We start from the raw sequence: 13381 nt of genomic DNA on the forward strand, positions 1-13381 counted from the left end.
GATACTATTGATAGATAGAAGAAGAAAACACTTGGTGAGCTCCATGTTTTCTGACCCTCTAACCTCATTGTTTGACCCATAATCCTCTTTGTGTTTGCTCTGCTGCATGTTTGGTGTCAGGAATGAGCCTCAGGCAGCTTTTCTCTCTCCTCATTCTCTTCATCACGTCACCTCTTATTTCTTTAGATAAGCTAATAGGCCTCAGCCTGCTGCTCTCCTATTGGCTGCTCTTCAGGAGGAGGGCGGGGCTTCAGTGTGACTCAACCAGACTTTATCAAAACTTTCCCCTCTAGCTGAACTCCTCCACAGGATCAGAGCTGGACTCAGCTGGTGGGCTGGAGAATGTGGATTATATTCCTGTTAACTGTGAATGGGAACATGATGGAAACTAACAACAAGGTAAAATAAATAACTCTTTCACACTCTTTTCTACACACTCACACTGTGAATGTGCAAAACTAAGAGCAAGTATGTGGAAGTTTTCCTTTGTTTTATCTTATTTATTTATTTATTTATTAACTCTCTGTAGTTTTGTTCTGTTTCCTCCATGTCTGACTCCTTCCATCCTGCCTGTATTCACCTTAAAACATGTTTAAATACCATGTTGGTATATTTTCCACCTATATGACCTGATAATAATAATAACTGATTTTTTATTCTGACTTACTGGATCAACATTTAGAACCAAAAAGAAACAAAGAAAAACCAACATAAATGTGATCTTGTGATTGTGTGTGATCCTGTCATCAACTCTGGTTTTATTCTAGTGGGACTCCATTTGATTTGTCTCTTTGTGTTTAGAGGAACAATTTTAGTCATTTTGTGTCTTTTTGTGTCTTTTTTGTGTCTTTTATTTTAGTTATTTAGTGTCTTTTTTTGGTCATTTTGTGTCTTTTTTAGTCATTTTGTGTCTTCTGTGGGGTTTTTTGGTCATTTGGTGTCTTTTTGTGTGTTTTTATAGTCATTTTGTGTCCTTTTTTGGCCTTTTTATGTGTTTATAAGTCATTTTGTATCTTTCTTAGTCATTTTGTGTCTTTTTTTAGTTCATTTTGTGACTTTTTGTGTTTTTTATAGTCATTTTGTATCTTTTTTAGTCATTTTGTGTCTTTTTGTGTGTTTTTATAGTCATCTTGTGTCTTTTTTTTGTCATGTTGTGTCTTTTTTAGTCGTTTTGTGTCTTTTTTAGTCCTTTAGTCCAACATAAAATGTGATTTTGAATCTTTTTTTAACTTTCAAAACACTATCATGCTCAATAAAGAATTGTAAATGTGTCAAATGTGACCAAAGGTGTCAAATCTACCATATAAGAGGGTTCCATCCAGTTCTATCATTTGATACTAAATCTATTTGAGCTTGTCTCCAGTTTTACTTGGTATATCATCATCAAACTGAAACTGGCCTCATGGAGTTTACAGCCAGAACTTTAGAGGTAAATGTACAGTAGGGCTCCACGCTGCTTTGTTTTATACTCTGATGGAGGCAACAAGTCTGATTATTTGGAGCTTTAGAGACTCCACAGGGTTAATAAACAGAATATCCTCAGCAAGGAGTCCTGCTTCTGCTCCACCATCTACAACCTTTGGAGTATTTGAAGCCGGTTTAATTCCTTTTGGTAAAGAGAAACAGGAAGAGAGAAAGTGTTTGATCAGCTCCTGCAGAGAGAATAACCAAACAACATTTAGTTATTTAGTTAGAGACAAAGAACGGAAGAAAGAAGACAACATTGTGTTGTTTCAGAGATCAGAAGGCTGGACTTCTACATGAACCCTGCTCCACTTCTACAGTTTATAGGATCAACACACAGAGAATGTGCTGCAAATCCTCCCAGAAATGTTTTAATCTGCTAGAGAGAGAGAGAGAGAGAGAGGGAGAGAGAGAGAGAGGGAGAGGGAGAGAGAGAGAGAGGGAGAGAGAGAGAGAGAGAGAGAGTGAGAGAGAGAGAAAGAGAGAGGAAAGAGTTCAGCCAAGAAAGTAGAAAGCTAGTATTTTTTTGGCCAATTTATGCCTTTTATTGGTCATTTTGTGTCGTTTTTGGTCATTTTGTTTCTTTTTTTGTCATTTTGTGTCTTTTTTTGGTCATTTTGTATCTTTTTTTAGTCATTTTGTATCTTTTTTTCAGTCATTTTGTGCCTTTTATGATCCTTTTGTGTCGTTTTTTGGTCATTTTGTTTCTTTTTTGGGTCATATTGTGTCTGTTATTGGTCATTTTGTGTCTTTTTTAGTCATTTTGTATCTTTTTTTGGTCATTTTGTTTCTTTTTTTGGTCATTTTGTGTCGTTTTTGGTCATTTTGTGTCTTTTTTTGGTCATTTTGTGTCGTTTTTGGTCATTTTGTGTCTTTTTTTAGTCATTTTGTTTCTTTTTCTGGTCATTTTGTGTTGTTTTTGGTCATTTTGTTTCTTTTTTTGTAATTTGTGTCGTTTTTGGTCATTTTGTGTCTTTTTTTAGTCATTTTGTTTCTTTTTCTGGTCATTTTGTGTCGTTTTTGGTCATTTTGTTTCTTTTTTTGTCATTTGTGTCTATCTATCTATCTATCTATCAGGTAGAGAGAGAGAGAGAGTTCAGCCACGAAAGTAAAGGATGCTTTTACACGCTGCAAAAACCAACTGACAAAAAAATGATAAATAAATAACTAGAATTAAACAAATACATGCTAGAAACAAGTCAAATTATCTGCCAGTGCAGTAAGTAAATGTTTCTTTGTAAGAATTCTTTAAGTAAGTAAAAATATCTAGAAACTGGAAAACAATGATGTCTTAAAATAAGTCCAAAAATACTTATTTTTGAGCAATTGTGGCTTGAAAAGCCAGACTGTAGTAACATTAAAATTAATGAATGAATGAATCCTTTATTTTGGTAAAAAAAAATAAAAATAAAATAAAACCATGTTTTTACAAAAGAATCCATCAGACAGCAACTGGAAAAGGAACAGGTTGAAGCCCCTCTAAAGGCTGATTTCTGCCTCTCCTGTACCATCTACATGTTTACATTATATACATTATATATATTATATACATTATATACATTATATATATCACATTTACTGAATAATTCACATTGTTACAAAACACATAATAGCTTCAACTGAAAAATCAAATTCAATCAAATTTCATTGTAACCCTTGATCATTTTAGACTTTAAAGTCTTCTTGAAAACTAACATAGAATTACACATTACATCACAAATCCCCTGCCAGAAATACTGGAAACAAGCACGTTTTAGTGGTAGAAAATACTTCTGAAATAACATTCAAACTAAACTCAACTGGAGCCAATATTTGAGGTAAAAACTCACCATATTCAACAGTTGAAGAGATTGAAAAACATGAAAAAGCTCACAATGTCAATCCTAAAAACAAGTCTTTAAACAATACGATAATTAAATAAGCACATAATAATAATACTGATAATTAAATAAGCACATAAAGCTATGGTCAGTAGGTAAATTACACTCAGAACAACATAATTAACATACTATTGATGGATATAAGAAGAAAATACTTGGTAACTTCATGTTTTTTGCAGTGTATTCTTGTAGCTCTGATGTCTGTAATAGTTCTTCTCCCCCTCACACATAATGAGGTGTTTCCTGTTTGAGATGTGTCCAGGATGAGATTTCTCTGTTTCCTCCACTCATCATGAGCTGCTAACAGATTATCTTCAGGGCCTCTAAAACACAAATCCTGCTGTTGCTATAAGGCTCTTTAAATGTTTACTTTAAATGAGTCCGTCTGAACAGAAATGAATTCGTGTTTGAATCTCACTTCGTATGTCAAAAGCATTCACGTGTTTACTTCATGATGGAGTTACAGAGTAGGAAGTGAATATCTTTGGGTCAATGACGTCTTTTTATTGATGATAAAGCAAGACGAGAGTGTAAGACAATCACTGGACAGGAAGAAAATGTTAGATTTATTGTACAAACATCCACCACGGCACAAACAAACAACACAAACAACACAAACAACACAAACAACTGGCCAAACAGCCCAACAGAGACAAACATATACAGACACTAATGGACGGAGTAAAAATAGATAAATGAATAAATATATATATTTGTCATTTTGTGTCTTTTTTTGTCATTTTGTGTCTTTTTTTGGGTCATTTTGTGTCTTTTTTGGTCATTTTGTGTCTTTTTTTGGGTCATTTTGTGTCTTTTTTGGTCATTTTGTGTCTTTTTTTGGTAATTTTGTGTCTTTTTATTGGTCATTTTGTGTTTTTTTTGTCATTTTGTCTTTTTTTTTTGTCATTTGGTGTCGTTTTTTGGTCATTTTGTGTCTCATTTTGGCCATTTTGGGGTTTGATGTACCCAGTAAATTTCTTCCCATAAAAATCTGATTATATACAGGAGAATAAATGTGAATTAGAATGAGGAAAAAAATATACAATCCACGTTTACATTGCAACACTATGGTTTATAACAAATTTTACATAATTTGCCAAAACTTTAGAAAAAAATGGTTGCATTTCGAAAATGTTCTGCTCAATATTGACGAAAATGTGTAAATGGAGAAATGTTAAAAAAATAAAAGATATTTTTTTTAAATGAAGTAATTATATGTATAAGTCCATTAATATATAAAAAATAATATAAAATGCAATGTAGGTGGATGAAGTATTTAATATTTATCATTTTTTTGTGGTTACACCATTTGACATCTTGCCGATCCTTATTATTATTCTTTAGTAGTTTCTGAGATAGATATAGAAATAAAAATAGATATTTTATTCCACTAAATATTCAGTAAACAGCCTGTGTGTCTATGTGTTTCATGTAGTTTTAGTTAATGTTTATGAAGGTCACTAGTTTCTGTTTCCCTTCTCTTGTGTTGTGTTTTTGCTGAGTGTTGTTGAACACAACAAGCCTCTCGCTGGTTCTCGTGGGAAAAGAGACTCCAGTCGATGTGACTGATGTCGCTGATAAACTTCCTGCTCATGTTGTTTTTCTTACAGTTAAAAATATATTTCTGTGTGTTCAGCAGAGAGCAGATTGGGCTCATCAGTTATCATCATATCAGGACAGATGAATTTATAATGATGTAAACAAACTTTGACTCAAGCTTGACTCACCAGAGTTCAAAGGTCACTGCACCAACCTGGAATCACTCACATATATTATATTAATCATAAAATACACTGCAAAAAGGTCTAAAACCAGATAAAACACTAAATCTGAGGGAAATGATTTGTGAGATTATAATGGGTGTGTATTGCACGGAATGTTCGTGTCACAGTGTGTGACATCATCACCAGAGTGTAGAGGGAGAGAAAAAACTGTCAAAAAATAAATTTGAAAACTGCGCTCCAGGCCGCAAATTCCACTCTACAGAAATAATTTATACATAGAAACGTAGGAAAATTAGTCTTCTCCCTCACAATCCTCTGGTAAAGCTGTCAGAGTTATAGTTTGGGCGTAGGACGCACAGATGATCCACCAACACCACCAACAGCCTCATTGGGTCCCATATTAAAAACACAGGAAGATTTCTGAAAAGGGGAGATGCAACAGTTTATTTAGATCACTCTAACAAAGCTATTTTTTAATTTTTCTTAAAAAAAATCATATGTAGAGGTTCAGGAAGAACTCAGGACGCTCAAAGTGAAGTCGGATCAATGATAGGTATTATGGTTTTGCCAAAAATGCTTTCTGTTCGAGGCCAGAAATTCCAGTCTGTCCACCTCTGGCTGCTGTCACTGTTCCGGGCTTCCCTCAATATGATGGAAACTTTTATGTATTTTAATTATTTGTCAATGGTGAAATGACCAACCTGATACACAAAGGGTTAATTAGAACTACTTCTGTAAAGTTAAATCTCATGCATAAAGATAGAAGGAAACCATAAGTTATCACAATATTTTGCTCTTGTTTACAAGTTAATAGTTTTTCCTTCACACCTGAGTTGATGTATTCCTTTTCATCCTCCACTTTAACGTCAATATTCTCCGTTTTCTCTGATTTATTCTGATTGTTGTTATGTTCTGCAACAACCCGGCTGGCTGACAGGAATCATTAAAGTTTGATGTTGTTTCTTTTCCAGCACTGACAACAGAAAACAGTATATTCTGTAATAATCGTGTCCTGAAGAGAAGCTCTTCCAGGATGAGGGACCGTCTGGCGGAGCTGCACCAGAGGGCCCAGGAGTACCAGGAGGAGGGGAATGAAACTACCAACCCGTTCTCAGCAGACGGAGATAACGACGACTCTGTGGCGGTCATCACGCCGCAGGCCGTCATGTTCGAGGAAGAGCCAATCATTGACAACTTCCTGTCTGAGGCTCAGCAGATCCGAGATGACATCACAGCGCTGGACATCGAGGTAGACAGAACGATCGTACAGTTTGTGGAACGGCTGCACAATTATCGTGATCACGATTTTGGCCGTCACGATTAAATTAACCTGATCGTCGGTGATATTTCCATTTTAAAATGCGTCTCTCCTGCATATCTAATCAACACTTTCTACCCCAGTAGTCCTCCAACCACCAGGGGGCGGGGCCGTGTTTCTCCCCTGTAAACAGCCTGGTTGCTGATTGGATAGAACACTAAGCAGGATGTGACGTAGTACTGGACGCCACAACAACACGCAACATTTGTAAAAGCCGGTGAAGCAGTGTTGGCAACTTAGAGACTTTGTTGCTATATTAAGCGACTTTTCAGACCCCCTTAGAGACTATTTTTCAAGAAAGCAACTTGCGACAAATCCAGTGAGTTTTTTCTGGTGTTATTGGAGACTTTTTTCCGGTATATTGGAGACTTTTACTGGTGTTATTGGAGACGTTTTGTTGTTGTTATTGGATACTTTTTTCTGGTGTTATTGGAGACTTTTTTCTGGTGTTATTGGAGACTTTTTTTCTAGTGTTATTGGAGACTTATCTGGTGTTATTGGAGACTTTGTTCTGGTGTTATTGGAGACTTTTTTCTGGTGTTATTGGAGACTTTTTGCTGGTGTAATTGGAGACTTTTTTTCTGGTGTTGTTAGAGACTTTTTTCTGGTGTAATTGGAGACTTTTTTGGGTGTTATTGGATACTTTTTCTGGTGTTATTGGAGACTTTTTTCTGGTGTAATTGGAGACTTTTTGTGGTGTTATTGGAGACTTTTTTCTGGTGTTATTGGAGACTTTTCTGGTGTTATTGGAGACTTTTTTGGGTATTATTCAAGACTTTTTTCTGGTGCTCTTGGAGACTTTTTTCTGGTGTTATTGGAGAAAAAAGTCTCGAATAATGTAATTTGAGACTTTTCACGTGTTTTTGAGACTTTTTTCTGGTGTAATTGGATACTTTTTTCTGGTGTTATTGGAGACTTTTGAAGCCACCGGAAACTAAAAACTTTCCCTATTGTTTGTTTAAAAGTAGTGCAATAAAAATACAGATGTTTTCTCTAACATGATGAATAATCGTGATTATCATTTTGGCCATAATCGTGCAGCCGTAGTTTGTGGTATAACTTCAGTCAGAGGTGACAGTGAACAGAACATTGTGTCTGTCTTCAACCTCTAACAGGTCCTGAAGTTCAGCCAGCAGCAGAAGAGTCTGGTGGCCACCATGCGGCGCTTCAGTGTGATGAAGAAGGAGAGCAGCATCACCAGAGACATCAAGCTGAAGGCCGAGAGCCTCCATCGACGCTTAGACGCTCTGTTAAAACAGGTCCAGAGGACGGAGGAGCAGCAGGGACCCACTGCTGTCACCACCAGGATACAACGCTCCCAGCATGCAGCGCTGCACCGCAAGTTCCAACAGGTTGGGAAATAATCCCAACACTCTGCTATAAAACACTGAACATTTTATTTCTAACTCTGAAAGATCATTTAGTTCACAGCAGAAACCTCCAGGTGTTGAGGAATAAAGCCAACGTGGAAGTGCCTTAAACCTGCATTCTTTCTAACGGCCAGCAGGGGGCGACTCATCACCCCAAATCAATCACCAAAACGTGCTCGTCTCAAGTATCAATGGCTTATTTTAGATTAGATCAGATTAGATTAGATTAGATTAGATTCTATTTTATTAATCTCACAGCAAGGAAATTTCTTTGTTACAGCCGACCACAAAAATTGCACACAAAATAATTTCCCTTTTAGATAAAGATAAAAAATAATCAATCTAACATAAAAAGACATATAATAATATACTATACTATATACAACATAGTACAAATTAAGTGAAGAATGTGCAGAGTGCAAAAAAAGAAAGAAAGAAAACTACAACACGTTTGCGTTATTTTAATGTTTCTACAGTTCAAAATAAGTATATTTGTATTTATTTCAAGCTATCATTGTTTTTTCCAGTTTCTAGATATTTTTACTTATTTAAAGAATTCTTACAAAGAAACATTAACTTACTGCGCTGGCAGATAATTTGACTGGTTTCTAGCATGTATTTGCTCAATTCTAGTTATTTATTTCTTATTTTTTTTGTCAGTTGGTTTTTGCAGTGTAGTAACACAATACTTATTAAAAATAACTAGATTTTCTAACAGAAATCATAGCACTGCCGTTAATTTCTGCCTGTCTCTCCATGCTAAAGGTTACAGTGAATGCATGAGCGTGGAGGAACCAAACATAAATTACACTGAAGCCAAAATAATGGATTCTAACTCATGTTTCCTCCCTCTGACTTCATGTCCTCTCTGTGACTGCTGGTGTCCAGGTGATGCTGCAGTATAATGAAGGTCTGCTGAGTAAGCAGGACCGCTGTAAGCACTTCATCATCCGCCAGCTGGAGGTTTCTGGACGCGACGTGACGGAGGACGAGGTGGACGAGATGGTGTCCAACGGACAATGGGAGGTCTTCAACGAGAACCTGCTCAACGACGCTAAAATCACACGATCACAACTATCAGAGATAGAACAGAGACACAAGGTAAAGACAACTATCAGAGATAGAACAGAGACACAAGGTAAAGACAACTATCAGAGATAGAACAGAGACACAAGGTAAACATCAAAACATCTGTTAGATCTGGATCATGAAGGAAATCTCTCTTTACACTGCAAAGAACATGAAGCTTAGAAAGTATTTTCTTCTAATATCTAGCAATAATTATATTGTTTTGAGTATAATTTACCTACTGACCATGGCTTAATGTGCTGCCCCCGCGACCCGGCCCCGGATAAGCGGAGGAAAATGGATGGATTATTATGTCCTTATTGTGTAAAGTCTTGTTTTTAGGATTGACATTGTGAGCTTTTTCATGCTTTTCAATCTATTCAACTGTTGAATATGGTGAGTTTTTGCCTAAAATATTGGCTCCAGTTGAGAGTTTTAGTTGCATGTAGGTTGAATTTTATTTCAAAGCATTTTCTATCACCAAAACGTGCTCGTTTCAAGTATTTCTGGCTTATTTTAATGTTACTACAGTCGGGCTTTTCAAGCCCCAATTGCACAAAATAAGAATATTTGGATTTATTTTAAGACATCATTGTTTTTCCAGTTCTTAGATATTTTTTACTTATTTAAATAATTCAAAGAAATTCAAAGAATACAAAGAAACATTTACTAACTGCACTGGCAGATAATTTGACTTGTTTCAAGCATGTATTTGCTTAATTCTACTTATTTTTTTTGTATTTTTTGTAAGTTGGTTTTTTCAGAGTACTATGTTTACATTTACAGGTCCAAAACAGTTCATTGAGCATATTTGTGGTTTTTTATTGTAATTAATGGTATAATTTTATTTCAGATTTCATGATTTTTGTATATTTTTGGGCTCAATATGTTAATAAAGTAGGTTTAAGTGAAAAAAAAAAGTCAGATCATGGTGAAGTTGTGCTGAAAAAATAGAAACCCAACATGGTTATAGTAAACATTCTGTATGTGGTTTATAAAGGGTTAATAGACTCAGAGCCCAGAGGGTTAAAAAGCTCTAATTTATTGAAGTAGGAGCTAAATAAGGTGGAAAATAAACATCCTTCAGTGGCACAAATGAGCTGAAATGTCTCATTAAAGCTGAATAACTCCACATTAATGCTCAATGCACACATGTTTATTATCATATAACGGTTGCTTATTGCTAATAACTGTTCATTCCATGTGTAAATTGCTGTCATTACACCTATTACAGCTTTCATCCTGAGTTCTCTGATAGCAGAACGCTGTAAAGAGTCTCCATCAGCTCCGTCTGTCACAGACAGAATAAAGTCTCACACATGAACATTTCTACAGCGAGAGACACTAACGGGAATAAATGGAAGAGGAAATTGGAAGTGAATCAGTAAGAGGCTCTAACTGGAGAAGAAATAATATTATTACTAATGTCTTGGCTCAAAAAATGTTGAATAAAATTAACTCTCTGGGAGGAAAAATAATATATAACTGGTAATAATAATAAGAATGAACCTCTGCTGAATACAAGATGTCAGAATGAAGCAGGACATCAGAGAGTCAAACCAGGGTTAAAATATTAGAACAGGAAGAAAAGAAGCAGCTCGATATGGTTACAGGATGTCATTGATGTTTCCATCTGATCCATGAGGAGAAGAGGAGATGTTCACTTCTGATTCTATGTTCTGGTTGGTGGATGGAGTTTAGAAAGACAATAGAGAGAAAATAGTTCATAAATAAAACTGTTCACAACCAGGTCAGTGGATTATCTTGAGTCACCGTGTCACGATCCTGAAAATAGACTTTACTGTGTTTCTGTAGCCTGGCTAATCTACCAACTAGCCCCGTTAGCGGCTAAGCTAATAGGGTTTAGCCAGACTGGTCCTTGTGGGGATTGTCGTTGATAGATCAAAACTTTGTAAAAGTGTCAACTCTTCCTACTAAATAATAGATTTTTCAGCCTCTGTAGCAGATAGAAATGAAATTCAAAAAGTATCTGAGAGCTTATAGCTGTTATATCTGAGCTCCCTCCGCTAAAGTCGTCTTCACCATGATTTATAAGTTCTGGAGAAGTCCCATAATTTTGTGTCTTTTTTTAGTCATTTCGTGTCTTTCTTTTGTCATTTTGTGTCTATTTTTTTGTCATTTTGTGTCTTTTTTTAGTCATTTTGTGTCTTTTTTTTGTCATTTTGTGTCTTTTTGGTGATTTTGTGTCTTTTGTTAGTCATTTTGTGTCTTTTTTTTGTCATTATGTGTCTTTTTTTAGTCATTTCGTGTCTTTCTTTGGTCATTTTGTGTCCTTTTTTTGTCATTTTGTGTCTTTTTTTAGTCATTTTGTGTCTCTTTTTGTCATTTTGTGTCTTTTTTTGGTCATTTTGTGTCTTTTTTTAGTCATTTTGTGTCTTGTTTTAGTCATTTTATATCTTTTTGGTCATTTTGCGTCTTTCTTTTGTCATTTTGTGTCTATTTTTAGTCATTTCGTGTCTTTCTTTGGTCATTTTGTGTCCTTTTTTGTCATTTTCTGTCTTTTTTTGGTGATTTTGTGTCTTTTTTTAGTCATTTTCTGTCTTGTTTTAGTCATTTTATATCTTTTTGGTCATTTTGCGTCTTTCTTTTGTCATTTTGTGTCTATTTTTTGTCATTTTGTGTCTTTTTGTCATTTTGTGTCTTTTTTAGTCATTTTGTGTCTTTATTTTGGAAGTTACTGATTGATACATGTTGAGAAGACAAACACTTTATCTGTCAGAATAACTCACATTGTAACAATCATTTCATGGGAAGAGGTAAAACATGTTATTCCAACTTTATGGGACATCTCTCCGGTTAATATCTCACACAGAAACCTTCTGGTTGATAAATAGAAGAGCTGCTGTAGAAACTCGGGGCTCTTTGCCTCTTTTATTGCCTCCTCCTCCTCCTCCAGCTCTGACTAATGTTCTCCTATCTGCTGCATTAATCCAGCATTGTTCTGCTCCTCCAGGAGCTGTTGAGTCTGGAGAACAACATGAAGGAGCTGCGGGACCTGTTCATGGACATCTTCATGCTGGTGGAGGAGCAGGGGGCCCACCTGGAGCACATCCAGACCAACGTGGAGCGCACTCAGGACTACGTGGCTGCTTCCAACGAGAAGTTCAAGCTGGCGGCCAGATACAAGAAGAAGAACCCTCTGAGGCAGCTGTGCTGCTGCTGCTGTCCTCCCTGGAGGTGCTGCTTATAAAACAGGAAGCCACCAACATTTCATCTACAGGCTCTGGTACCTTCAGGTGGAGAGCAGCTCTGGATCCCAGCAGGTCAGAGCTCTAAGGCCTCCTTCAGACTGACAGACACAATCTGATTTTCAGCCCATCCAGTTCCAATCTGGATCTCTTTAGAAGTCTGAACAGTCACAAATCACATCAAATCAGATTTTTGCAGACCGGATCTAAACCACCTTCAGGAGGTAGTTTCAGATCGTATTTGGACAGATGTTTCTCAGTCTGAACCTCCAAACACTCAGATCGTTTTTTTATTTTTATTTTTTTATTAGTTTATTTAAAAGGGGACAGTGCAATTTCATAAAACACATGATTACACATGGTTAAAAAAGCCAGAGTTAGCCGGGAGGCTAGTTTTCATCTGTAGTCCCCTGGCCATGATGGAAAAAAAGCACAAAACAAAAAACAAACAAACAAAAAAAATACAAAAAAAATACACGTACAATATACAAAATACATATACAAACACTTACGATACAATTAAGAAAAAATACAACATGACAACATAACATTTTATCATAACATCACTGTCCGTGACGTCACTACGGAGACTCATGCGGCCCGACGGGGGCGCCATCCGTCCGGTTTCTCTCCTGGTGATCTGAGATGTTCTTACCTCTACTGGACAGTGATGAGGCCGATATACTGAGGAGACCTGCCTCCATCATGATTGTTGGAACCTGGTCTCACAGGAATCCGTGGAATAGCCACGGAATCACTCAAATTTCCGTGAAACTGACACGGATTTGGCTACAATGCAAGTTAATGACATCATATCCCGTGGCTATTCCATGGATATTTGTTCCTATTGGCCTGTTCCAAGTCACGTGACTTTCAAGGTCCCAGCGGTCAGAACAAAAAACATGGCGGACAGTTCTCTCATTTTTAATGAAAAATCAATATTTTGACTTAGTTTCTGCATAAAAATGGATTTTGATCACATTTCTAGCGAGAAATATATGTTTTATTTTGTAAATATTCACTCAGTGAATGTACATAATCACTTTGTATGTATGTGAGTTAAGAGAATCCGTGGCTATTTCACGGATTCCTGTGAGACCATGTTGGTATGTCGTTGTTGTTCTTGTCGCTGTCGCAATTATATGACGTCAGACGCTCTGACGCCGTTACTATGGCAACCTGTCAGATCAGTCAGTGATGTGGCCCAGTCTGAACAGAGCCATATCTGATTTGGACACTTGCTAAAAACAGTGTGGACAGTCAGCCCTAAAAATCAGATTTGAGTAGGAATCTGATCTGAATCAGATTCTCCTGCAGTCTGAACGCAGCCTGAGAGAAACCGATCAGC

The 13381-nt window shown here is 36.4% G+C and overlaps 1 protein-coding gene across 1 annotated transcript; it reads left to right on the top strand.

Moving 5' to 3' along the window:
• The first annotated feature begins 316 nt into the window (after window positions 1–316).
• On the top strand, window positions 317–12305 carry stx19 (syntaxin 19). Its single transcript, XM_059342250.1, has 5 exons — window positions 317–399; window positions 6040–6317; window positions 7502–7738; window positions 8645–8857; window positions 11799–12305. Exons 2-5 carry the CDS (start codon window positions 6102–6104, stop codon window positions 12033–12035), a joined length of 903 nt encoding a protein of 300 aa, XP_059198233.1. The 5' UTR covers window positions 317–399; window positions 6040–6101; the 3' UTR covers window positions 12036–12305.
• Window positions 12306–13381: the final 1076 nt, after the last annotated feature.

The sequence above is a fragment of the Centropristis striata genome, chromosome 10, assembly GCF_030273125.1.
Source record: "Centropristis striata isolate RG_2023a ecotype Rhode Island chromosome 10, C.striata_1.0, whole genome shotgun sequence".
Taxonomy (NCBI): domain Eukaryota; kingdom Metazoa; phylum Chordata; class Actinopteri; order Perciformes; family Serranidae; genus Centropristis; species Centropristis striata.